The 26,282-nt window shown below is 47.5% G+C and overlaps 1 protein-coding gene across 1 annotated transcript in view; it reads right to left on the bottom strand.

The window, feature by feature from the left end:
* CLCN1 (chloride voltage-gated channel 1) overlaps positions 1-23,924 on the bottom strand; it is a gene marked incomplete at both ends in the record, with an annotated part of 27,000 nt that extends 3,076 nt beyond the window's left edge. Inside the window, 21 exon segments of the mRNA XM_081038256.1 lie at positions 1,333-1,371; positions 1,593-1,672; positions 1,973-2,084; positions 2,376-2,617; positions 4,417-4,550; positions 4,796-5,009; positions 6,592-6,702; positions 6,892-6,961; positions 11,392-11,541; positions 11,812-11,896; positions 12,192-12,293; positions 12,505-12,589; positions 12,917-13,042; positions 17,973-18,051; positions 19,102-19,179; positions 20,316-20,449; positions 20,680-20,808; positions 21,396-21,527; positions 21,939-22,059; positions 23,614-23,801; positions 23,804-23,924. Of these exon segments, the coding sequence (XP_080894382.1) occupies positions 1,333-1,371; positions 1,593-1,672; positions 1,973-2,084; positions 2,376-2,617; positions 4,417-4,550; positions 4,796-5,009; positions 6,592-6,702; positions 6,892-6,961; positions 11,392-11,541; positions 11,812-11,896; positions 12,192-12,293; positions 12,505-12,589; positions 12,917-13,042; positions 17,973-18,051; positions 19,102-19,179; positions 20,316-20,449; positions 20,680-20,808; positions 21,396-21,527; positions 21,939-22,059; positions 23,614-23,801; positions 23,804-23,924 (2,532 nt within the window).
* Positions 23,925-26,282: the final 2,358 nt, after the last annotated feature.

Below are 26,282 nucleotides of genomic sequence, written 5' to 3'. Positions count from 1 at the left end.
GAGCCCGCTGGCCCATGTGGGAATCGAACCGGCAGCCTTCGGAGTTAGGAGCATGGAGCTCCAACAGCCTGAGCCACCGGGCCGGCCCAACCTATCTTCTTTTTATCTCTGGCTAAACTTTTAATTTCTAGCAATTATAAATAGACTTGCTGATCAACGAGCTGGCTTCCTCTCTTTGGAATAATAATAACAACAACAATAATAATAATAATAATAATAATAATAATAATGGTATTGTTATTGGTTTTAGCACCTTAGCAATGTACTTCTTAATTGCAGTTATGACCCATCTGATGCCTGCTTGTGGGCAGATGTAATGGTTTTTCTTTTTCTTCTGTGGTCATTGATTTGACTTTTCCATACGTCATTTATCAGAAGTGTATGTGTTTTGAAGGGTGACATGGAGAGGATGGGGAGGTTTCCTTTCTCTCTTGTCACTCCCCAAACCCTCCTCTAACCCCGGAGTACTTTCACTTTTCAACACATTTATTCTGGACGTCCAATAAGATGTTCACTGTGAAATAATATCCATTGTGGTTCTGTCAGCTACAAAGCTCTACTTTTCAGCCCTCACAGCGAGTCTGCATTCTCCTTTACTAAATGGAATGGCTGCTAATGGATTTTGTTGTCTCCACACACCCGCCAGGGTATCCCAGCAGTAGTATTCCCGGTCACCGCTCCACCTTCTTTCACTTCTCACAGCCAAGCCCATTCATTCGGTGTGCTCAACTTTCTCTCTCATGGGCTTGATAACTCTTTTGGGAAATGGGCATGAGTCCCAAGGAGGCAGCACTGTCAATATTTCTCCTCAGTTTGTGGTTCTTCCCAATGTTGCTTCCTGGCATCTTCCAGTTGTCCACTGTCTCAGGGCCCGGATCCCTCAGCAGAGTAACCTTCACCAAGCCCTGATCTGCCCCTTGTAGTTTCCATGCTGTTCTTTCGCAGTGGTACATGTAAGGGCTGGTGCCATTTTACTTCAGGTAAAGCTCAGCCTTCCCGCATAGCCTCTGCCTGGTCCAGAACATCTCCAATGTCTAAAGGATCTGAGGCTCGTCTTAGCACCATGGTCCCATCTACGCATGCAGACTCAAAACTTACCTCTTCTGAAATGATGACAAACTATCTGAGAACACCACCAGGTCTCCCTCATCTCTGAACAGTGTGTCCATCACTCTCCCCCTAAGCACACCTCCTTTCCAATCTCTGAAAATGCTTTGCCCCCTAGACTCACATCTTAGTCTTACGACAACACAATGAACAAGGTAGAAAAAGAAGAGCAATATCTTCATTTGACAGAACCATCCACCCCAGCTTGCTGTTTTGCTTACTTACCTCTTCAGGTGACATGTTATCCACTAAATCCGTTGAATCCTAGAGAAGAAAGACAAAGGTCCAAATTCTTTCCCAATGGAACCATAGCCACATCTCCCCGACCAGGGCCACAGATGCCTGCTTTCCAACTCCTCATCCCTTCCATGTAATCAAACTTCTCTTTGGTGGGACCCCTTCCCTCCTGATCTAAGGACCATGGCTTTCTCACTCCTCAAAGACGAGCTCCTTTCCCCCTGTTCCCTCCACAACACATCTCTCACCTGACTCGTTTTCTTCTTTGTGGGGCGAGTTTTGCCCAGCAAGCAGCGTAGCAGAGACCGAAAGATGGAGCGTCTTTGACCTGAGACTAGTGGGGAGTGGATGGAAATGGAAACAAAATAATACTCATACTGGGAGGAAATGGCCAGGGGCTCCCGAGTGGTCCCCCGACCCTTTGCCACAAAAGGTCTGTCCTTCCCATATGGTTTACCACCACAGACACCCTCTCTCCTACTCTCCTAAATCAGCCCTAGCCCCACACCTTGGGGCAGTAATATGGAGACACAATGAATAGGAATGCCCCCACACCACCCTGGCCTCTCCCCTCCTCCTACTAGCAGCCCTTAGGCTGAGTGAAGGTGCAGGATGGGAGAATCTTCACCTGCAGGCTCTGGGGCTTCTGGCTGCTGTTTGTGGCTGGGCAGGGGCCCATTGGGCTCTTCGGGGTGCAGTGGAACAGTAGGAAGGGGGTGAGGAGGAGGGAGAGGAGGCATCTGTAAAGAACAGGAACAATTCTCAGTCCCTGAGAAGAGGCTGCCTGGTGCTTTCCTGCCTTTACCAGACGGTGCCCTGGGAAAACGAATTCTATTCTTCCTCCCCAGTTCAGAGTTCTTCTATCCCTTTGAAGTCTTCTTGGTACCATCATCTGCAATCTAATCTAGTCCTTTGGGCTCAGGGGCACTGGTCTCGGCCGACTTTCTCAGTGACCAGCATCTCCACCCCTTCTTCCTATTTCCCTTTGCACTGATCTCTCCTGCTCCCCCGGCCCTTCCCAGCTCGGTCACCTCGGGCTTCCCAGAGAGGTCCTCCTCTTCATCCTCATCCACAAAGGCGAAGGACTCTGGTCGGCCCCCGGAGAAGCCGCGGCACCCCTCCCCAGCCTGCCGCGTCTTCCCGTCGTAAGGCAGCTCAGACAGCTTCCTAGCCAGGTCCTGGGCTTCCCGCAACCTCCGCTCAGGACACAGATGGCGCTGCAGGAGGGCCTGCAGCTCGGACCGCTCCACGGAGCCCAGCAGGATCATTGAATCTGGGGGCCATCCAAGCTCGGCCTGAGGACCTGCTCATTACCAGCCCCCAACTCCGCCCCACTCAGCAGGATGGGACAGGGACAGAAAACAAGCGGCCCCTTGCTTCTTCCCAAAAACTCGTTTTAAAAATCTGCCAGGATTGACCTCACTCATTCCCTTTTAGTTCACCCATGTAGCACTTAGAAACCCAATTAATCATATACTAACTGGTGCTAATTTGTACTTATTTTGTTATAGCCTGTTTGCAAATAGGTGAACTTGGGATTAAAGTAGGCTAATCAACCTCATCTCCCAAAAAAGAAACATTAAAAGCCATCCATGTAGGTGGAGATAATAGTATACTTTGAAGGAAATCTACAGAGATATCAGATGTTTAATCACTTAAAGACTCTGACCTCCTAGGATATCGTGTTTCCCCGAAAATAAGACCTAGCCAGACCATCAGCTCTAATGCGTCTTTTGGAGCAAAAATTAATATAAGGTCTGGCATTATGTTATAGTATATTACCTGGTCTTATATAAGACCCAGTCTTATATTATAGTAAAATAAGACCGAGTCTTATATTAATTTTTACTCCAAAAGATGCATTAGAGCTGATGGTCCAGCTAGGTCTCACGTTCAGGGAAACACGGTATAAACAGAATGCCTACTTTTCCTGGGAAGATCTTTTATATGTTTATCAACATTCTGCTACATTTATGAACATTTTCATTAAGTTTTAGGGCCATAAAATTGTGGCAGTGCTATTGAGACAAGTCTTACCTTTAAGTTTTAGTCATTATTATGAAAATCCTGAACCTCACTGGCTGTACCCCTGTCCAATGAAGAGCCACTGTTTTAGAGGTCACTTAGCAGGTATCTGGGATTTGGGGAAATATTAAAACTAACCTAACTTGGGCAATTTGGGCACTCTGATTATCTGAAATCAGAACTAGCCATTTTAATGGCTCCAAATGGCCCTCCATAATTCTTCGCTATCACATGAACTCAAACATTAGGCAAGTAGCTATTTAATATCTAGTAAATACCTATGAAGAGGCGGTCTGAGGGAGACAGAAGTTCTAGTCTCCAGGAATACCCACTCCAGTGAGGGAGATCAGATAGAGATCTATAAACCACAGTAAGAAATAATACAGAGCAGGATGAAGTGCCAGCGGTGGGCAGGAAGGATGGTGGAGGAAGTGACTTGTGAAACCACTGCTTACTAAAATTGTCCACTCCTTCACGTGGAAGCTTCATCTGCCCCTCAAGTGGGGTATTAAAGAACAGCTATCATTTATCTAAGTAGCAAAGAAAACCACAGAAGGGGCTGTAAGACTTCCAATTGACCCTCATTATTTGGGGATTCCCTATTTGCTAATTTGCCTACTGGCTACAGTCGTATTTGTAACCCAAATCAATACCCGTGGAGCTCCCGCCCTCATTCACAGACATGCGCAGAGCAGCAAGATATCTGAGTCACCCCACGCACACATCCTGGATGAGGGTTGAACAACCTGTATGTCCTCTAGGAGCCATGGTTCAGTGTCATAGCCCCAGTGCAGTGTTCATGGCGACTTTATAGAACATAACCATAACGAATAATGAGAACTGACTGTATTTCGTTAGTCGGGTTTTAACTTCCGTCTTGTGCCTGCGTGATGGCTGTATTTTCCCTTCCTGGAGCACAGGCTGGGCGTCCTGTAGCAGACTGGGTGGCCCCTAAAGACGCGCCCACACCACAGGGCCCCCTCCACTTCAATGGGACCTAAGTTCAGGTCACTAGCTCAGGAGTGGCCTACCTTTCTTCCCACTGACCTTTTGAATCAACCAGTGGTAAAGTCTTGAGTGTGGTTGTCTGGAGCAGGGTTTGCAATTCCCCATACGTGCAGGACGCTGAAACAAACTTCACATCCCGGACCATGATGTCTTCGACAAAGATTGTAAATTTGCTATGGAGAGAGAAAGCATGGGGCGGGGTTAGCCCCACCATATGCTGTCCCTTTGCTGTCCCTTCCACACCTCCCATGAGGTTGGCCAGGCATTGGATCACTCACAATATTTAGTAAGTACGTGGGAATATAAAAATCAGTAAAAAGCGGTGCTTCCAAACACTGACCCTAGCCTCAATCTCAACCTTACAATCTCCCACCTCCACCCCCTCAAAGCTGAACTAATTCCAGCTGGTGCCCCTGACCTGAGCTGGTTCCAACCAAGGTCAGGCAAGTAGGGTAGCTTCTTGACCTGGATGATACTGTCATAGAGGGAGGGCTGCAGGCTCTGAGCCACCATGTTGGCCAAGATAACAGCCACCATCATGGGCAGGATGTGAGCGATCTGACCCGTTAATTCGAAGCAAATCACAGCTGTGGAGACTGTGTGGGACACGGCGCCAGTCAGTGCTGCTGCTCCTGGAACGAGACACAGGAAGGTACTGGTGCATTAGAGCTGCCATTCTTGGCAGGGAGGGTGCCTGGGGGTGTGATGGGAGTGACACAGAGTAGGGAGACATGACCTCGTCAGGGCCACTACTCCTGAGATAACCACTTGTCAAAGAGGAGGGGCTAGAATGCTGAACTGTCAGGAAACCGTCCTTTTGATTTCATTCTATGACCTTTGACAAGCTACAAAATCTTGGTGTGTGCCCAAATTTTCATTTATAAAACGGAGGTAGTGATGTCCTATCTATTCCTTGTTTTTGAAAGTTTGGATCATTCTTTTTTTTTTTTTTTAACTTTTTTTTTTTTAATTAATTTTATTGGGGTGACAATTGTTAGTAAATTTACATAGATTTCAGGTGTACAATTCTGTATTACATCGTCTATAAATCCCATTGCGTGTTCACCACCCAGAGTCAGTTCTCCTTCCATCACCATATATTTGATCCCCTTTACCCTCATCACCCACCCCCCACCCCCTTACCCTCTGGTAACCACTAAATTATTGTCTGTGTCTATGAGTTTTTGTTTCTCATTTGTTTGTCTTGTTCTTTTTGGTTTATATACCACATATCAGTGAAATCATAGGGTTCTCTGCTTTTTCTGTCTGACTTATTTCACTTAGCATTATTCTCTCGAGATCCATCCATGTTGTCACAAATGCTCCTATATCATCTTTCCTTAACGCCGAATAGTATTCCATTGTGTATATGTACCACAACTTCTTTAAGTTTGGATCATTCTTAGCTGAGTATTTTAAAACCCAGTTGTGACAGTCTACATTGGAACGCAGGTTTTGAGCCAACAATTTGTGGGAGAGTAAGAGCATCATATGAGCAATAAAGCTGGTTAGAACTCCTCTGTCTAGAGGAGACACAGCCTTAGATGTTATGGGATTTTGGTGAAGAGAGGAGGGAAGAGAGAAGAAGAAGAATTCCGGGGATTACATTGGTCACTGTGTTAGACGGTTTTTGGTTGGATGGGATAATGAATTAGATGAAAAGGAAATCATAGATTCTCAGAATATTAAGGCTGTAAGCTACCTCAGAAGTCACTTTACAATAAAGAAACTAAGGCTCCGAAAAGCAGATAACTTGTCCATGGTCATCCAGGTGACAAGTGGCAGGGATGGGTCCAGAGCCCATGTTTCTTAGCTCTTAGTCATGTGCTCTTAAGTCTCGTCCATATTAACACATCTGCAAGGTGAAAGTAGCCGAGCCAGTCACCTGCATTGTTGTTTCCATGATTCTTTGAGGAGAAAAAGGAAAACAAACCTTACCAAACACTGAGACACAATCATAGGTGCTTTCAGCCCTATTATTTCACTTAATCCCCATAATCCCTTTTCTCCTTGAAGAAACGAAGTCTCGTAGATGTTCAATAAATGTTAATGACAGTCAGAACTAAGGGTTGATTATGTGAATAGAAGTTGAATGAAATAGCATTAAATTAAAACCATACTGTGTGGCATGGAATGAAGATGTCATGGGAGAGTTTGAGTGTGGGCATTTGAAGGACTCAATGTTTGGTTATGGGAGGGTGGGGTGTGTCTCACCAATGACCGCATAGCCCCCAGGTAGAATCTTGTAGATGATGTCATCAAATAAGATGCCATCAGGAAATATCATGGCCATGATCTCTCCCACCAGCCTTCCAAATGCAGCTCCTGGAGGAAAGACAACAGGAAGGAAGGTGTTCGAGATTCATGTTCCTCGGCCTCTGTATTTTCAGAGCCAATCCCGTCTTGGGTGCTAAGACCAAATACAAGCCTCCAGCTTTCCAGGCCTTTCTTTATTTTCCCAGTACCCTAGAAGGCAGCTATTAGTAGGCTCCCAGGCTCCCCATCAGAACTTACCTAGCACAAACACAGGCATGAAGCCTCCACAGGGTATGGGCATAGTAGTGGCCACGATGGACATCCAGAACTGGGGTAAAAAGAGGCGTCAGGACACCTTCTCAACTCTGCCCAACACACAGATGCACACTCAACCCTCTTCCCACTATCTTCCTTCTTGCTTCAAGAGTCACAGAAATCCTGGGATGGCTCATCCTTCTGGAAGCCACCTTGTCTGTCCCCCTTCCTTCAGAACCAAAAAACCATGGAGCTCTCAGGCTAAGAGATCACCAAAGACAACACAATGTGAAACTTCCTCCAGATGGTTACCCTAAATCCTGCTACTTGGAGTGACTATATTTGCCCCTAGGCAATCTAGAACAAGGACTGGAGCCCCAGAGTTCTCCTCTGTCACTGCCCACAAAAAGGGCCTTGGCCCTCTGTACCCTCTGGGCTTGAAAAGCTCACCTCAGCAGAGCAGCCTGAAACTCTTGTAGCTGAAAAATATCTTTTTCCTGGTCAGATTATGTTTCTGAAAAAGATCCCCCGTGCTAAGTGGCAGACACACCTTAAAGTCTTAGTGACTTACTGTGTGACTAATTGAACTTTGAGACGGTCATTTACAAGCCATTTATATGATAAACCTCACAGCGGAAGCTGCAGTGGAGAGTGTCCTGCCTGAGCCATTCCCTGTGACAACAAGTCCCTTTAAACCAAGTATCCAAAAATCAGATCTGGCCTGGCCATACTGGAAAGGCACATTGAGAAAGCCAGGTGACTCAGCTAACGTAACAGAAAAGGCGTCCAAGGCCAACTTTGTCAGGTAGTATTCCAACAGAAACTGGGATAATTTTAAAAAAAAAGCAATGTGTGCTTTTTGTGGCAAAGGACACAAATGAACTGAGAAATAGAGTGGGAAAAGGAGTAGTGGTTGAACTTTTGAAACATCTAAAAAGGAAATAAAAATACGAGACATAATATGTAAATGAAGCAATAGATTTATATATCACTTCGAGAATAAATAAGCCAATCTTGGAAAAGGATCTCAAACTAATTTGGTGAAAGATGGTAGAAGCTAAAGTTCAAAACAAATTGCCAGGATCAAAGTATTTACAATTTAAAAACCAATTGTATTGTAAACTAACGAGAAATAAATTTCTTCATTTCCTGAACCTTAGAAAGTATTCCCTGGAGCCAGGGCTGACCTCAAGAGGCAGTGACAAGGACTCGGACGTTTTATCCCAGAAACTCTGAGATGAGGCAAAGATATTCTTCATGTTAGAATATCACTGTTTGAAACAGTTGAGAACTGAAAAGTGAAATGTACAAATGAAGAGACTGTAGACTGAGAAATCCTTCAGTGTATATAGCATGAGTGTATCTTGTTATCTCTGCCTTGTCTTTGCACTGGCACAGGTAGGATGTAGGTAGGTAGGTAGGTAGGTAGGTTGGTAGGAGAGAAGGAAAAAAGAAGAGAGCTTGGTCAAACAGTATTGATGCAAAGCAGAAAAGTCTTCTCAGATCTAATATCTGCTGCAACACCCAACAGTAATGCTCACAGGGAACTTATTTAAGCTGCAAATGACTGACACTATTGGAAGCCACCACATCAGACTGTCTGGAGACAGTTCTAGGCACTTGTAGTTTAAGCTTCTAAAGTGATTCTGAGCTCTGACAGTTTGAGACCCCCTTGAACTATTCTGTACCATCTCTTTGGAATACATAAGGGATTCTGAAAAGCCATCAGGGATTTTCCAGGCTCAGGTCAATCTGAAAACTCCAGTAATACAGATAATAGGTGGCCGATAGTTCTGATTTCAGAGGATGAACTTTAGATTAGCTTCCGAGATATATGTAAGACCAGTATCAGGATCCAGAGGACAACGGAGGCGCAACTCCTATGGCACCAAGAGTGACACGAGATTAGCTGGCTTTTGAGCTATTAGCTCTTGCAAGGAAAGATCCAGACTCAGTGTAAGGGGTGTGGAACACAAATAACTCCCAAGGTTTTAAACACCCAATCCTAGCGAACGGGGAGACTCGAGACCCATGATTATAGATTCCACTTCTTTAGACCTTTCCCAAGAAGGAGTGATAGATATGAAGATCAGGCCAAAGGAATTCGACAGAGCCTCCGCTGTGCTCCATGATACGAGGCAATCATGTTAGATGAACTGAAAGGGAAACTGAGAAGTTGCAATCATAGTCACACTCATTGTAAACGCTCCTGACTTACATCATGATACTTTCCATGTCTTAAGATTGAGGAAGGTGAAAGTGCCTTTTGCCAATATTATAAAAGGTCTGAACTGAGACCCTTATCTGCATGCCCTGAGACTGTGAGTGTAGTTACCATATAAATTTTAAGTCAGACTATGGAAAAATAGTTCTAGTCACTTTTATATTTTATTATGGCTGTGTACTCTATTGCCCACACTCTGGAAAAAATAAGGGTATGTGTATGTGTCCAATGATAAGACAGCGAGAAATGCTGGAAGCGGTGATGACTGAGGAATATCATGGATTGGGAGCCACGAATGGTTTTATGTTTATAAGTATTATAGACCATTTAGAGGCCTGCTACAAACTGTTGGACTTGAAATACAGCCCAGGAAGTGTGTTAATTCCTTTTCCTGATACACTTATGATGTAAACGTTATCAGGGATATAATTCAGTGAGAAATTAATAATAGTGACAAATACAAATAAATACAGTTGAATTTTTCTATATAATCCAGGAGGTTTCTCAGAGTAAACTTTAATCCGTGAAGTGGAATCCAGATATATACTTGGGAATCCTGGGAGGGGAGGGGAGGTGTGGGTAAAATGTTGAAAAATGTATTGTGTTGCTCAAAAAATGTTCAAAAGCTCGACGCTTTAAAAGTATGGATGATTTCAAAGTTACCATACAGTTCAGTCTTGAGGAGTATCAGAAAAACACAATTATTATTATTATTGAACAATGAAATTCTGAGATGCCATCAACACTTGGAATTGGCTACTGTAGGTGGGTTTGTATACTCAACAACCAATGATAGGAAGTTGGGATTGATAAATTAGAGAAGATGAACTCTATAAAGAAAGCCCAAAAAAGTCCCTAACAAGATATTGAGAACTTATAGATGATAAAAAGATCAAATGTGTTGAAGACAGAAATTAAAAAGGTATAATTGATAAAGTGGGTGTGCAAAATGTGGAAGCTACAGACCCAATTATCCCCCCGGAGTGAAACTGGGAAAAACATACACAAATTCAGCTTCTAAAAACCCACAGCAAATCCTGAGAATGTAAATTACAGTGTTGGAACCTGGGGCATCAAGCACCTGGCATCTCTCATAAAATCACTGACAAGTACATTAAATGAGCATCGATAAACAAAACAGGAAATTAAAACCTTTTTTTTTTCAATCATAAGCATCAGATTTGCCAGATATCAATGATTAAGTATTACACATTTGGCACCTGGAAGGTGTAAAATAACATTTATTGAATAAATGAATAAACGAACCCACTACAGTTATTACAGTATAAATATCACTTAGTGACTCATGTCCTAGGGAAATATAGATTCATAAAAAGTATCATGAATAAGGTAATAGCAAAATAAAATAAATTTAAAAAAAAAAATAAGGTAATAGCAAGGTATTCAAAAGCATGAAAGTTCAGTGTGGACAGACTTTTAAATGAGAGCCCTAATATACAGAGAAAAATGTTGGCTTATTTAGGCAAGACATACTATTAGTAATAAGGCAATTCATCAAAAAAGAAAAAAAATGCAATCAGCAATTGTAATAGACACAGCACAACCAGGGAAATAAACCAGGGAAATAAAAGCATCTTTGCATAAGGCAGTAATTGAGAAGTCTATAAATACATGATCCTTGACGGGCAGACATGAAAAAGAACTAATGTAAAAAGAGATCAGCTTTTGTTTCCTAATTGGAGTGAGAAGAAAGTGGTCTGAGAATGGCAAAACCCTCACAGCCTCACTACCTAAATAGAGAATAACAACATTTATAAAAATTATTTATAGTCACTAATAAAATTAAATATTTTATCTCATTTGCAATTCTAGAAAAGAGATTACCCACTAGACTGGGGGGAAAAAGGGGATATGCCAAGTATCTAAAAATGGATTACCTGATACACGGAGAATGAAGTTCCTAATTATATAATATGTGGGGGGTCCTGGCTAGTTTCGCTGAGGTTTTTACAGTTATCTGTATTGCTAAACTACATCTTGTCCTTTTTGACTTGGCTGCCGTGATGTCTTAATAATTTAGCAAGTGGAACCTTTAAGGGTTAAATAATTATGGCAACATCACTAAACTGACATCAGTGGAACGGTTAACCTAGATGTCGGTTCACTTATATACAAGAGCCACTTACTTATGGTATGGTTTCCAAACTATTTCATTTTAGGTTGGATGAAGACCGGATGAAGACTTACCCTTTCCTACCCTATGCAAACCCTGGGTTGAAAACAGAAGCGGAGGGGACCAGGAATGTTGGGAGCGGTACCTTCATGACAAAGAAGAGGAAGATGATGATGACAACGTTGACCTGTGGGTGGATCCACACAGCTGAGCGGCCCAGGCTTTCGGGGTCACCTATGTGTTTTACCCACGTATTGTTGTCAAAGAGGGTGCTGATGGCTTCCCGAGGCATCAACTGTGAGAGGAGGAAGCAACAGGGGGCAGTTCTCCAGGGATGCTCTGTCCTTCCTCTTTGTACGGAACTGACCCCCGTTCTCATTTTTCAAGAGTCCCCTCTGCTCTTTTCTCAGGGACATAGTCTACCCTTGGGCACAAGTACATATGCTCAGAAGCCTGAGGAGCATCTGTGCGCTTTCCTCCTTTGCATGTGGCCCAGTCCTGGCTTCGTCCCTGTCATGCGCTCAGGGACCTGACCCTCACCCTCAGACCCCCCCTTGGAGCTGACCTCTCCAGCCATGAATTGACCCATTCCTGGTGGAAAGGTAAACGAGGCGATGACAAAGGTGACAATTCCAGGATACAGCAGGCGGCTGGAAAAGGAACAGAATGAATCATCCCCCGAATTTAGCCCATTTACCGAACCCTGGCAAGCTGAAGTTTTCTGCAGTCCAATGTAGTCTCAGTTCTTTAAACACTGTGCATTCTCTCCAAAACGCCATCTTGAAAGGGGAAATCACAGCACTGGCTCTCTACACAGGGTATCAGGGCTTCTGTATTTTATCATAAGTCACTGAAAGACATCTAATGCCTTCCACAAGATTAAAAAAGAGGAACTCTTGGAGAAACCATAAAAGTGGGGAGGGTAAAGGAAGGGCAGTGACTCACTGCTTAGCAAGAAACTGGCTGAGGGCCTTGTTTTTTCGGACGCCGAGCATGACTTGGCGATGCAGATACACAAATACAGCTCCCAGGAACCCACAGCAAATCCTGAGGGTGTAAGTTACACAGAAATCAAACCCTCAGACCTAGCCACGGGGGACACAAATACCAGGCATCTGCCTTTCCATTCTACCAACCTCCCACTAACAATTTACAGTTCATCCAAGCCACCCCACCTTCTTCCCAACTTGGGTCCCTTCCAATCCAAAGCCACACCCACTCCCAGCTCACCACTCCCAGAGCAGGTGACCCCACTGACCCGATGATGGCAAAGGCTGGGAGTTCCTTCAGGTCAAAGGGGAAATCCATTCGGAAACTGGTTCTGAAGAGAGCAGTGATGGTGTCTATAGAATGGAAAGGCCAAAGATCATGGTGGGAGCATCACAGAAACCCACCAAGAGAGAACCAGAGGTCATTAGCTTTTAAGGATCAACTCCTTTCTCCCTCCAAGCCCAGTGGCTCCTCTTCTATTTAATTTCATTTTTCTGTGAACAACCAATACTCCCCTACTTCATATCGGACTTATCTCCTTGTCCGATATCCTTGGGTCTCGGTCCCACGTCCCACGTAAAGCCACCCATTCCTTTTCCGCACTGCTCCCCAGAGTTTCCTTCCACACCCCTCTGCAAGCCTCCCTCTTTCACAACCCTGCAGCCCGGGCCTTCCGTTACCAGCATCCTTGTTCCACACAGCTAGCACGCGGAAAACAAAGGCACTGAAGGTGGCCGCAAAGAACCCTCGCCAGTAGTTGTGCACTGCAAAGTAGGTAGAGGTGACCTCGATGCTGAAGAGCACTCCTGTAGGGCGTGGAAGTCGGTCAGGGGCAGCAAGCCTGAAACGCTCGCTCCCATGCTCCCACCCTGAGGAACGTTCCCTGACACTTGACTCACGAGGGGAAGCAGTAGTGGGAAGGAAAGATCTCTTAGAGTCCATGCTGTAAACCATCTACCTGCTCGTGGGAGCAGCTCTTTGCAGGCCAGAGATGTGGCTCAACAAGATCCAGAGAGATTGGGACATGAGGGACCCTCAACCCATGACACATGAGGATCAGGTGGTCATGCCCTCTCTGTCCCTTAGAAAGGAGAGTTGGGTGGGAGTCACAATTGTCAGATATGCACAGGAATTTAAGGGTCACTGAAAATTTTCTGCAGGGACCTTGTGAGAAAGAAATCGTTCAGAGCAGGTGCGTACCAGAGTGGCCGAGCTGAGCTCTAGATTTATGGGGACTCTCCTTAACATCCCTTCCAATCTTTCCTCCCTCCTCCCATGTACCACGTATTCTAGGGCAATTTTGTAAGGAAGAACTAAGAAAAATGAATAGGAAAGGGCTTCACAAGGCTTGACAGTGCTCAACAGTCCAAGAACAGAAAGTAGAGGATTCATCCAGATTTTTAAAAAATTAATATTAAAAACTTGACTTCAAAGGACCAAAGCAAGGGGAAAAACCAAGAGGCTAGAAGAAGTTAAAAATAATTATCCTGAAGAAGGGTGAGTGAGGCAGAAGGAACACCAATGTCCTAAGCAGCACTGTTTCTGAGAGCAGACACAGGAGCAGAAAACGAGGAGGCAGATATATAGGAAAATAGCAAGGGTTGACAGGGACACAGTTCAGAACACTAGTGAGGACATAGGGGGCAAGATTCAAGAGGGGCAAAGAAAATAATCTTCAAACATATTAAAAGTAAGGGAGTGGACTTTGATTAGATGCAAAGTAAAGATTGACGACAAAATTACCTAAAACCTAGCCAAGCAGCATCTTTATCAAAAAACTAGGGAAAGGCAGCATGTAATTAGGTGAATGGAGAAGACACCTGGCCCCAAGAAAGCTCATGAAATAGGTAAGGCTGGTCTCTTCCTTCCGCTCCATGGTAAGTGGTTTCTGGCCCATAAGGACCACCCTCCCAATCCTGGTTCCCTCTTCAGGTGGTGTCTCATGTCCTAGCCAGTTCCTTCTCCCTGTTCCCCATCCAAAGCCACATCTCTTAAACTTCTCAGGACTTCAGCCTCTCTCTTCCATACGTGACAATCAACAGTCATAGGGGAGGTTACTCCCTCATGGAATAGCTGCAGCCTTTTGGCAGAGGACTCCTAGAGATCAGCTTAAATGTCAGCTTCTCTAGGAAGCCATCCCCAATCCCCTCCTCAGGTAGACACAGCCCCTCCCTCACCTTGTTCTCTCAGTTTTGAACCATCAGAGCACTTCCCACTTTCTGATGTAATTATTTGTTTGCATCTCTGAGTTCCCCCAGGACTGAACGTCTCTTGGACCCCAACACCTAATACAGTGCCTGGTACATAATCAGGGCTCAATGGATGAACAGACAAGGAGAGGACAGGGGAGGGGAGGGGAGGGGAGGTGAGGAGAGGTGAGGAGGGGAGAAAAGAGGGGAGGTGAGGTCACGGAGGAGAAGGAAGAATGAGAACAGAAGAGAATAGGATGGGTGGAATTTCAGAAAACAGAGTAAGGGAATGGGGAATCTGGGACAGACAGAGCCTTGCCAACCACCCTTCTGCCCCTGCTCCTCGAATCTCATCAGGAAAGGCAGCTGCCTCTTTGCCCTAAAAGGAAGATTTGACACAGTAGCGAATCAGGTAGAGAAAGTCTCTCTGCTTTTCTTTACCAGAAACAGCACCAAAGTCGGCTCTGATGTGTCTGGGTGTAAACCAACCAACGGAGGACTATATTACAACCATTTTTTGAAATCCTAGGCTAGATTTTTCTCTCCCACGATGTGGTTCTGGGACACTTCCCCTAACAGTCTGTCACTGTATACGCAGGAATGAGAACTAGTTTTAATATTAGCCTGAGCCAAACAGAAAATGTGCTGCTGAAAGGAAACACGGCATTAAAAACCCAAACAGCTTTTGGAAACTCTCTGATCTCTTAGGTTCAGGAATTTTGCTCTCTTCTCCCACTCTGGATGTTCCCTGTTCTCCTCTTCCCCCGTTGCCTCTGCCCAAACCCAGCACCTTGTCCTTGGTCTTCTGTTCTTGCTATTCTGAGATACACTTTCTCTCTCAAGTTCATTTATGCCCGTGGATTCAACTACCCCGTCTAGGCTACTGGTTAATAAAAGTATGTTTTTCAGCCCCATTCCTGAACTTCAGACTTGCCAAGCCAGATATCATTTGGATATGACCCAGAACTTCAAATGCCACACATTCAAAGTGAAAATTACCAACTCCCCAGGCCTGTTTCATTTCCTATATTCCATCTCTTGGTTCCAGCACCACTATCTACCATTTCCTTCTTATAAATTTGGGAGTTAGCCTAGGTGCCTATTTCTCTCTTACCCTTCATAACCTCACATAAAATCAACCACCAGGTTGCCCCAATTTTACTTTCTCTCGCCCGTATATTTCATCCCCTTCTCTATCTCTCTGCCTCTGCCCAGTAAAGGTTCTCATCATCCAGCATCAGGCCTATGATGATGGCCTTTGTGTTAATCTTGGATGCGTCCTGTTCATCCACAGGCCAGTTCTATGCTGCCCACATATGTCGAAGGGATTGGGTGACCATGTGAAGCAGGCCATGTCTCTTCCTTGCTCACAATTCTTCCATGGCTCCCCTTCACCCATGACAGCATTTCCCAAAGTCAGGTCTGTGAGATGCTCTAATCCCACAAGAAAATCCTTGCAAAAGGGATTCTGTGGGAAATGCTGACTCTGAGCCACAGTGTGGAGACTCACAATGCATGTCAGCATAGCAAACGTTCTGATAACTTCCCAGTTTAAAAACCTCTCTGTTTAACGCCATCGTTTTTCAACTTATTTGACCTCGGAACCCTTTTTACATGTTTCATCTGTTAACACCATGAAGATCTGTCTTCTGTAAAAAGATACTGGGGGCAAATTGTAGCCAGAAAATCTACACCCTTGTGCATGGTCTATGAGACCTTCATGATTTAGCCCCCATTTACCTGTCCAGACTCGTTTCCTGTCATTCCTCCCCCTCCATCCTCATCGACTCGACTTTAGTTATAGCTCCCAGATTTTGATTCTGCAATACTGCTTCTTCTGTCCAGAATACTCTCCCCTCACTGTCTTCCTTGGAAGTTCCTACTTATTACTTAAGTCTCAGATCAAACACTGTCTCTTTTGTAAAGCTCCGCTGCCGCTCTCACCCCCACCCAGGCAGCTTAGCAGGAGGGTTCCACTGCACTTGGCCAGGCTGCCATGGAGATACCTGTGCTTGTCTGCCTGCTACCCTCTCGAGGTGAGTCCAGGATCCAGCCGAACCCGGAGAAGACACGGCACAGAAAGCACATAATGGATGCGAGAAGATGCTGGTCATTTAGGTAATTTGTTGACTACATAGTGAACAAATGATCTTAATACTAATTTCTTCTTTCAGAATTCGTTTATGTGTATGAAATAAAACCAGTCAAGTTATGTGATTGGCAAGTACGTTTAATACTTGCCACTTCATACAAACATTCTGAATACGGCACCTTAACTTTTCAATGCTTAACATTTTCTGTTTCAAGAGCCACGTCGTATGCAGAAAATCCAGATCCTCTTCGCTTTAAAAGAATCTGGCTATAAACCAAAGCCAAAAAAAATTCTACCTGCCTTTTTAGCTCTTCTGGATGTGTAAGGTGAAGAGTAAATAAAGGTGAAAGTGGGTATAAACGGAAATGCGAAACAATGTGTGTAGTAATTCAAACACACTACCCTTCACAGATGGGGACCAATGATTCCAAAGAAAAGAGCTGAGAAGGGAAGTGTACACAGGGTGCCAGCTGACGCGTTTGCTGAGCTCATCTCCTTACGGTGTGCACTGGCGCAGTGTGAGGATGAGTAAACGTGATCCATTTTCATTAACTCTAAATGCTTATCCATGCGTCATTCCTGAGCCAAGCCATTATAGCTACTTGAAGACTCCTCTACACAAGGACCAACCACCTTTTCATAATTGAAAAGATACCTCTAACAGCTGGTGCTTTTAAGAAGCATATGCCTTTCCTGAAATTGATTTCTCCAATTGTCAGCTTGGTGTCCCTTTTGTCACCAGTGAATCCAAGGACTGGTCCATATAATCTCTGTTCAGTTAATCTGGCTACAATGGATATTGATGAGCAAATAACCACATACAACCGCTTTCTTTGACCACGCCCACTTGTCAGATGTCCAGGACAAGGAAAGTAATCTGTAAGGTTGCCCTTTGTCTCATACGTGTAGAAAGAGCTAAACCCAACGTTAAATTGCAATCGAGGAACAACGATCCTTTAACTCCCACCAGGAGTTCTCCTGTAGAGCTGACCATTCATCTAAATAAGCTCCACCTAAACTCGTGACCTAAAAACACATAACAAAATGTAAGATTTCCGTTGGAGAAGAAAGTACACAGACTCCTGTGAGAAGATGTGAAAAGTGGAGGGCAAAAATAGCCAACAATACAATAAAAGGTTTTAATGCATGTAGGGGAACCGGGAGCCTGACTCCCGGTTTGAATTCCTGGCTCTACCACTTACTAACCTTGCTCAAGTCACTTACTTTCTCTGTAATCAGTTCTCTCTTGTATAATCTCGGTCTCATACAGCTTTTGGCAGGAGTAAATGTCAAATGCTTAAATGTTGTCTGCACACAGGAAATGCTCACTACAAGTTGGCTATTCTTGTGATACCCTTGTTTTAACTGGTAATTCCTACACTTGGGGGTGCTGACAACTGTTTTGGGAGCAAGAACACGCAAATGGACTGTTGTAAGAGTACACAAATCACTCACCCCCAAGTGGTGTCCCGAAGCAACAGCCGACTCCAACCGCACAACCCACCGTCAGCATGTCCGTATAATAGTATGGCTGCTACTAGGGGAGAGAGACCAGGAGACAGGTGGGCGGGGTGGGGAAAGAGGCGGGGGAGAAAGGAAAGGAGAACAAGCAAGGGTGGGGAGAAGGCAGAAGGAGGGGCTTAAGTCACAGGGAATCTCAGTGGTCCCATCGCCCCTGCAATTCCCAGGCCAAGAGAAACTCAGTGAGTTTGGCAAACAGGAAGTGACCTCACAGCGCAAGGCCAAACATAGAAAAGAAAATAAAAGTTAGGCAAATATATGGTGGGCAGCTAAGCCAATCCATCAATGATCACCAGAGCAGGGCTGGAGGTGGGGACAGTCAGGGAGACGCCTGTCAATTGCAAGAGACAGGAAAGGACTTCAGACAAATAGTGCTGCTAGTAAAGACTGCATGAAATAGTTACCAGCCTCAAAAGAACACAAGGCCCTGTGGTAGAAAAGTGTGGGTGCCTGGAGTCCAGGAGCTGGGATCCAGGGTCACTCCCTGATTGCCCACCCACCAGTCCCTCAGCGAGCACCCTCCTCCACCCCAAAGCTTGTGGCAACCACCCAGACCCTACTTCCAAGTCGTGCTCAGGCAACTGGGAGGGGGAGGAAGTGGGACTTGCCTCGGACAGGGGCTGCAAAGCAGCATCCCACGCCCACCGCACAGGCTGACACCACGAGGTCAAGCTGCTCAGGCACGGTCTGCAACAGAGAAGCACGCAGGACGAGGGCAGAGGGCTGCGCAGGGGGCAATCGTAGAGAGACAAGGTGGGGGGCCAGGAACGACAAAGGGGCAGCATGGGAGGCAATTGTGGGGGGAACTGATACTGGGGGGCATGTGGACTGGCAGATTAGCAGAGGAGCGGGCCGTGTGCAGCCCTGAGGCAGGGGTACAGAGCAAGGAGGGGGCGTTACTGGACAGATGCAAGCTAAACAGAGGTGTCAGGTGGTGAGCATAGGTGGTGGGGTGTGTGTGGAACACCGGGGAGCATGGATGAGCGCCATGCCCCATTTCAGCATCACAGCCAGCCCGGAGCAAAGGCAGCCCCTGCCCTCCATTTTACTTTCTCAACCTTACCTCATAGACCCCACTGAACACAGACATAAACTTGCTGAGCACAGCAGCACAGATGCTGGCAATGTGGACAAAAGGGCCCTGGGAGAGCGGAGGGCAAGAGGTCAGGGGCAGGGGTCCACAGGGGGCCTTCGTGGCATCCCACGGGCTAACATTTATTGTCGCGGGCACTGTACGAGGTACTGGGAACAGAGAAGGAAGACAGAAGTTCTGCCCTCACAGAGCTTCATCCCAGAGAGGAAGGGAGGTAGTACACCAGCATGTTATCGTTTCAGAAAATTCTAAAGGCTAGGAAGAAATGGTGGGAGGGCAAGGGGCCAGAGAGAAACAGGACAGAAGAGGGTGGGATGAGGGGTGTCTGGAGAAGGTGCTCAGAAGAAGATGACAACTGAGTAGGGCCTGACTGAAACAAGGGCATTAGCCACGCGGGGGTCAGGAGGAAGGATGTCCCAGGCAGAGCACGTGCAGAAGCCCCAAGAGGGGGCACGCTTGTGTGGTTGAAGGACAGGGAAAAGGCATTGTCACTCAAACGCACTAAACAAGGGGCAGCCTGGGAGGACAGAAGGGGGTCAGAGAGGAGCCAGGTCACCACAGGCCTCCGAGGCCCCAGTGAGAAGTTTAGACTTTATTTTAAGGATGGAAAGCCATTGGGAGTTCTTGAGCGGAGGTCAGACATTACTGATTCCGTTTTGAAAAGGTGACTCTGGCTGCTGTGTGGATACTGGCTGCTGCAGGACAAGCATGCACGTGAGTATAACCTTGAAGAAAGCACAGCCTCTTTCCAGGTCTCAGTTTCGGATATTAAAACAAGGGCATATGTCTGGAGTGTTTCTAACGCAGTGGTCTTCAACTGGGGCACATTTTGTCCCCCTCCCCCCAGCAAACGTTTGGCAGTGTCTGGAGACATTCTGGTTGTCACAACTAGGGGTGCTACTGGCATCGAGTGGGTAGCGCCAGGATCATGCTGAATGTCCTACAGTGCACAGGATAGCCCCTCAGGACCAAACACCCAGGTCCACGCTGGGAGTCTCTGCGCTAAAGCCCTCCCAGCTCTGATGACTGTTATTCTGCCTCAGGACTGGGGCCTCCCACGTATTTCCCCTCCCTGATCCCTCTTGGCCCTGGCCCTCATCCCCATGCCCATGTCCACGTCTGTTCCCAGAGTCACTCTCTGCCTGCGGGGCGCCCAGCTCCCACCTCGGTGACTGCCCACCTACCTCCTTCCCCACAGGGATACCACTGCCCAGCCCAGCAGTCAGGGCCACAACCTTGGCGAAGAAGGCCTTGAGGGTGAGATACTCCTTCAGGATAACCCCACGGAGTATCGTCTTCATTTCAGGGATCCCAGAGCCTGAAAGGGTTACACAACGATCATGTGCAGGTTCCAACTGGAGGCTAAAAGGGAGGTGAGCATCCTGGCAGGGCACATGGGGATGGGGGCAGGGAGAGGGCTGTGGTGGGAGAACAATGGCAAAGCAGGTGCATGAGCTGTCAGTAGGGTTGGGCCAGGGAGGGGTGGGGTGGAAGGGTCAACAGGACAATGGGATTATGCTGACCACGTGCGTGGAAGCAAGTTCTCACCAACGGCCTGGGGAGAGATGAGTTGGCAGAAGAAGGCGCTGAAGAGGATGAGAGTAAGTGGGAAGGCGACCCAGACGAGGTACTGCAGAGGCAGGTTGGGCTGCACCCGGTAGTAGGTCCACTTGTAGGCTGCAGAGACACGCGCCCGGGCTCAGGCCGGGGGGATGGAACGTTGCTGCCAGCGCCACGCCGCCACACAGGACAGTGTGCAAAGAACATGCACGCGCGGGGCTATCCCGTTTGACCTCGCACGTTTCGTGCTATTCTCATTTGACACGTGCGTGGGGAACCTGACTTGCCGGAGATACACTGACCCGTTCACGTTCCAACCACTCATAGGGGTGGAGACCCTGGCAGTGCTGCAAACCACACTGGACTCTGGGACTGGTCATGTTAGAGGTCACCCAGGTGACCAACCACCCCGGTTTGCCTGGAACTGAGAGGGTCCTGGGACCCAGGACGTTCAGGACTCAGAGCGGGAGAGTCCTGGGAAAACTGGGGTGAGTAGGTCACCGTACTAGAGGGGCGCCCGCAGCTTGGCTGGTAGCAGGTGGAGGGGCAGGAGAGATGGATGTGGGTCAGGTGGCCAGAGTCCCACCTGATCTCCTCTGTGCAATGTCCCCCTCCCAAAACATACCCAGCTTATCCTAAGCAGAAGCTCTAGGCACAGCCTCAGTATGGGGAAAGGCTGAGGGGCCGGGCCGGGTGAAACCTACCCTGAAGGGTTTTGGCACTGACATAATCCATGCTCCAGCTAACCAGAGCCATGAGAAGTCCCAGAAGCACCAGGAAGATCCAGTCTTCCCCTAATTTTCTTCTTACCACGCGTCCCAGGCGGCAGATACAATCTAGGAAGAGAAAGGGGTAAAGAAGAGTGGTAACCCCTCACTGCTCAGGTACGTGACGGAGGTCTTGTTCAGACATCTCATTCACTTAGGGTCTTGTCGATACGTCTCGTTCACCGAGTTTCTCTTCACCTCTCTGCCAGGTGTGGCAGCACCTGCCCTTTCCAAAGGCACCCAACTCCGGTGCCCCACTGGATCCTTGAATGCCTTTGTAAAGCTCATTTCTTGGGGCTGGTGGGAGGGAGAGTGGGGGACAAGGCAAGTGAGAAAGAGATGGGGAGAGATGCCGCTCCTGAATGCTGGGGTGCACGTGGGGAAGGGGGAGGGCGGAATGCATGCAGTGGGGCATCCAGCTGGACTCCCAAGCCTGTACCTCCTTCTAGCCCACATTCCTTTACGGCTCAGTCACATCACCTTGACACTTGGAATACTGGTCCTCATCCTTGCTGTCCATAGTGGCACTGGAGCCCGTCTTCTTAAGTCTCCCCATGTCCTGCTCCTTGTCTGAGAATTGCTCTTTGTGATGGCCATATATCTGGACAGAGGGAGAGTGGGAAATGTCTTCCTTTTAAAAGAATTAAAAGGACTAGACAGAGGGAAGCGCATAGACCCACGGGAAAAAACGAACTGCTTTATAGAATCCTGGGTGTTGAGGGCCTCAGGTAGGGGCCCTGCCCTGAACTCCCCACTCGCCATCTGCTCATTTCCCACTCTTTCCCCGGGTCGGTCCATCCTCACTCCCTCTCTATCCGTCCTCATCTTGGTCGATGACAGCCTTCATCAAGGAGGCCAATTTCTGCTCTGTAGCAGGGATAGAACTGTGCTAAGGCTGGGTATCTGTGTCAGGCATTTTCTGTCACTCTGCTTACTGTATCTCAGCCCCTCTCGCTAATATCCCCAGACCGCCTGCACTGCCTCCCTCCTAGGAATGCTGACAGGACCAGGGTGAGGAAAGACCGGCATGTGATTCTTGGTTGCACTGAGACTCGGTGCGTCTAGTCTCACTGGAGGCCTCTCAGATGCTTGGGCAAGCTGAGAGAAAGCCCATCCCTCACTCCCTGGACTTGTCTGCACGAACAGGAACCAGTCCCGAGAAGGGAAGTCAATCCACTTCTTCCCCAAACAGGATAGATAAATCGATGTTCCCCCAAATGTGGAGAGCGGAGCAGTGCCCCTGGTATGTGGTCGCCCTCTGCTCTCATCCCCAGGTAGAGCAGGTGAGTTCGGTGTTAGGAAGCAAGGGCTCTAACTCCTTTCAGCCTGCCCCACCCCCCACTGCACTAACTGTGCTCTGGGGCCAGGGTCATGCCAGGCCGCGTTGCTGGTTCTGAGACAACCTGGGTACAACAGATCTGATTTCGCAATATAAGCACAGATCTGAAGCCTGGGGAGTGGACAGGCACACGCCAATTGCCCTGCTTGTGTCTGTTTCGTCTTCTGGGATGGGGTTAGTAGTGGCTGAAGAAGGCAGTGTTTCCCTCCACGCCCCACGTGGGACCCAGAGACAAGACACCAGCAGTGGCACTCAGTGCACGCCCTTCCACAGGCTGTCTCCATCCCTTGGGACCCAGGCTGAAGGAGTTGAAGAATAAGGGTGCTCCCTACGAACCCTGGCCTGGAAACGCTAGAGGAGCCGAATGAATCTGTGCTGTCTGGTTCAGGGCTAAGGACCACAGCAGAGCAGGGCTGGGGAAGGAGGGAGGAGTCCGGCCTGAAGGGATGCCCAGTGGGGGCTTGGGGTGCTGCTGCGTGTGGGTGCAGGAGCTCACACACGCACAGGCGTGGGCTACTTGGCCAATCACTTGTGTAGCTTATGTAAGCACGAGCTCGGCACGCATGTGTGGCTTTGCTGTCCCCCATTGGATTCGGGTGTTCTGTTGGGAGAGGTTATGTAAAAGGACGTGTGTATCTGGCAGTGCACAGGGAGCTCGGCTCAGCCCTTCAAAGGACTGTCGCCTTTTGAACACATTGCCATGTACTTTTTTAAGTGAAAAAGAACATTGCTCCCTCTTTTCACCTATTTCCTGATTTCCCCCAATGCATCACACCACTGTCTCGTTGAAACCCTCGCCCCCCATGGGGACTTTACCTGTGTCTGGTGGGTGTTGGGATGGGGGCCTGCATCCCTCCGGAGCCTGTGCTGGAGGCCCCCATTCTCCGAAGGCAGTCCGTAGCTGGTGCAGTGTTCGAAGGCCATGTACTGGTACTGGGGGGCGCTGCCCCACCAGCTTTGTTCGCCCCCACGCCTCAGGGACTCCGATGGCTTCATGCTCCCTTCCCAGGCCAGGCCGTGGCCTGCTTGGCCTCGTCCGCCCCCCAGTACAACTCCTTAAGCCTGTCCTCTTGCCTGTCCCCAAGGCGTCTGGGGCAGCATGCCCACCCCCAGCTATTTATAGCCATCTCTCCATCACATGACCCCCCCCCCCCACTGCCACATCTGATCTGCTTGGGGTCGAAGCAGGTGTGAGAGCCGTGAGGGGGAGGGGTTGGGATAAGAACCTGAGGGACAGCCCCACAGGGTATTCCCTCGGCAGGGCCAGCAGCACTGTCCCCTCCTTAGTCACTAGGAGGCCAGCCCCAAGTCACTGGTCCCTCTATAAATATCGCCCAGACCAGGATGGAAAACTGCTTAGCATGCTTGCAAACCTCTGCGCTGGCAGAGTGCACAAACTCGGCACCCTCTGTGTCCCACCTCTTCTGTCCAGGATGGAAAGGTAAGGCTTGGTGCTGGATGGCGTGATTCTAAGGTCTGGGAACACTGCAGTCACTCACCCGGGAGAGTAACCTGTGCCTCTCTGCCATCTTTCCCTGTTGAGTTGTGCCCAGCTCGGTATCTTCCCAATGGTTAGTCCTCCTCTGTCAGACCAGCTCTGCCTTTTCTGTCTGCCTGCGGCTCATAATACTTTGGTGCCATCTCCCTGACCCCACCCTTGTCACCCACGGTGTGGGGTGCTGTGGGAAGCAGGCTGATAGCCTTGAGTTCTGGCATTCCTCCCACTTCCCAGACTGATAGGTGCCAGCCCCACCAGTAGCCGGGGAGCTGGGGAACACCTGCCTAGGCCTATTGGCGCACATTAAATAACGGGGGAAGAGAGTATGTCGCACGACGAGCCGACAAACCTGAAAGATGGGGAAGGACTGTGCTATTCTTCCCTTGTCAGGTCAATAACTTGTGTCCAAGGACAAACGATCTGGCATTACATTTTCTTTTTTCTTTTACCAATTTCCCTAGGACATTCCTCCCCCTGTGAACGCCTCACTATAGAAGCAAAGTTACCTACATGAGCCAATGTGTCATCAAGGATCCATCACCAAGCAGGGTCTGTCCCAGGTCAGGGACAAAAGGGTAGGGACACCAAACAGTTAAAAAAAAATTTTTTTTTTACTACCTTCCTTTTATTTTTTTAATAAAGATTTTACTGGGGAAGGGGAACAGGACTTTACTGGGGAACAGTGTGTACTTCCAGGACTTTTTTCCAAGTCAAATTGCTGTCCTTTCAGTCTTAGTTGTGGAGGGCGCAGCTCAGCTCCAGGTCCAGTTGCCGTCGTCGCCCAGTTAAATTTCGATCTTGCCTACATGGAACTGTCCAAAGCAGGTGGGATGATGGATACCATTGGAAGCACCTTTTCTAACATAAATCCTACAAGCCCAAAGGCCGCCAAATCACCCACCAGATAACCGTGTGCCAATTTGAGGGACTAAAGGTGATATCCGCCTTCTCTTCAGGCAGAAAATAAGAGATCTCAGGGGTTGGTGTGAGATGAAAATACTGTCTTAATAAAGAAAACAGTGCCAAAGTGGATTTATATATATATAGTTTTTTGGGGGTGGCTTGTTTCAGAAACAGGAAAGGTTTTCAACTGTTTGTGGAGTATGGGTTTCTTGAAGGTAGCTAGTTTCTGTAGGGGCTTGATAATCCCAAGGAACAAATATCTAAGGCAATTACCATTTTCTCACTATTCCTGAGAAAGTCAGGTCCTGGTGATCAATTCCAAGATTTGAAGGCTGAGATCAGTGGGGCTGGGAAAGCCCTCACACTTGACCAAGCCAAGCGGAGGCACCAGCTGAAATTCTAACAACCAGATTCTGGAATTAGGAGGGTCAAGGGTAACTACAGCTGCTAGGGCAACGATTTGAGAGGAATTATCTTGAGTTTGAGATTAGAAATAGTTAAAATCTCATAGGTTACCATCCTGTAAGAGAAGAAAATAAAATGTCAACTATGCCCCCCTCCTTGCGGGTACAGTGCTTAGGTTCTTATTTGGAAGGCCAAAGATGGATTTCTGGGGAGTTCTGTGAAAAGCTCCTCAATGTAGAAACAAATTCACAAGCATGCATGTATTCTAAGATATGCAGACTGTGTAAGATGTATTCTTCTCAGGTTTTCAATACATTTTCTTGAGGTCCATGATACCAAAGATTAAAACTGATAGGCTTATGAATTGCTCTTTGCAGGTTGGTTGTCAAAAGTGACCATATACGACACACATGCAGAGCAAAATGTGTATTGGGGTGTAGGTGGCTGTGAACAAGGCAGCTCTGTGGCACCCCCACATTTCTGTAAGCACAAATCTTCTCCCAGGGTTACACCTTTGTTTGCAGACTCCCACTTCTTCAAGTCTGGCTTCCCCTAGACAATACACTGTTCTACTCTCTGTAAGGGAGTTTCCAGTCATTACTTTCTCTGTACTTCCAGCCAAGCATGGAACCCATGACCACCTTCTTTCTGAAATTTCACTTAGGCAACTGTAACTTCC

Source organism: Rhinolophus hipposideros (genome assembly GCF_964194185.1).
Source record: "Rhinolophus hipposideros genome assembly, chromosome: 25".
NCBI classification, from domain to species: domain Eukaryota; kingdom Metazoa; phylum Chordata; class Mammalia; order Chiroptera; family Rhinolophidae; genus Rhinolophus; species Rhinolophus hipposideros.
This window is presented reverse-complemented; position numbering and strand designations above follow the sequence as displayed.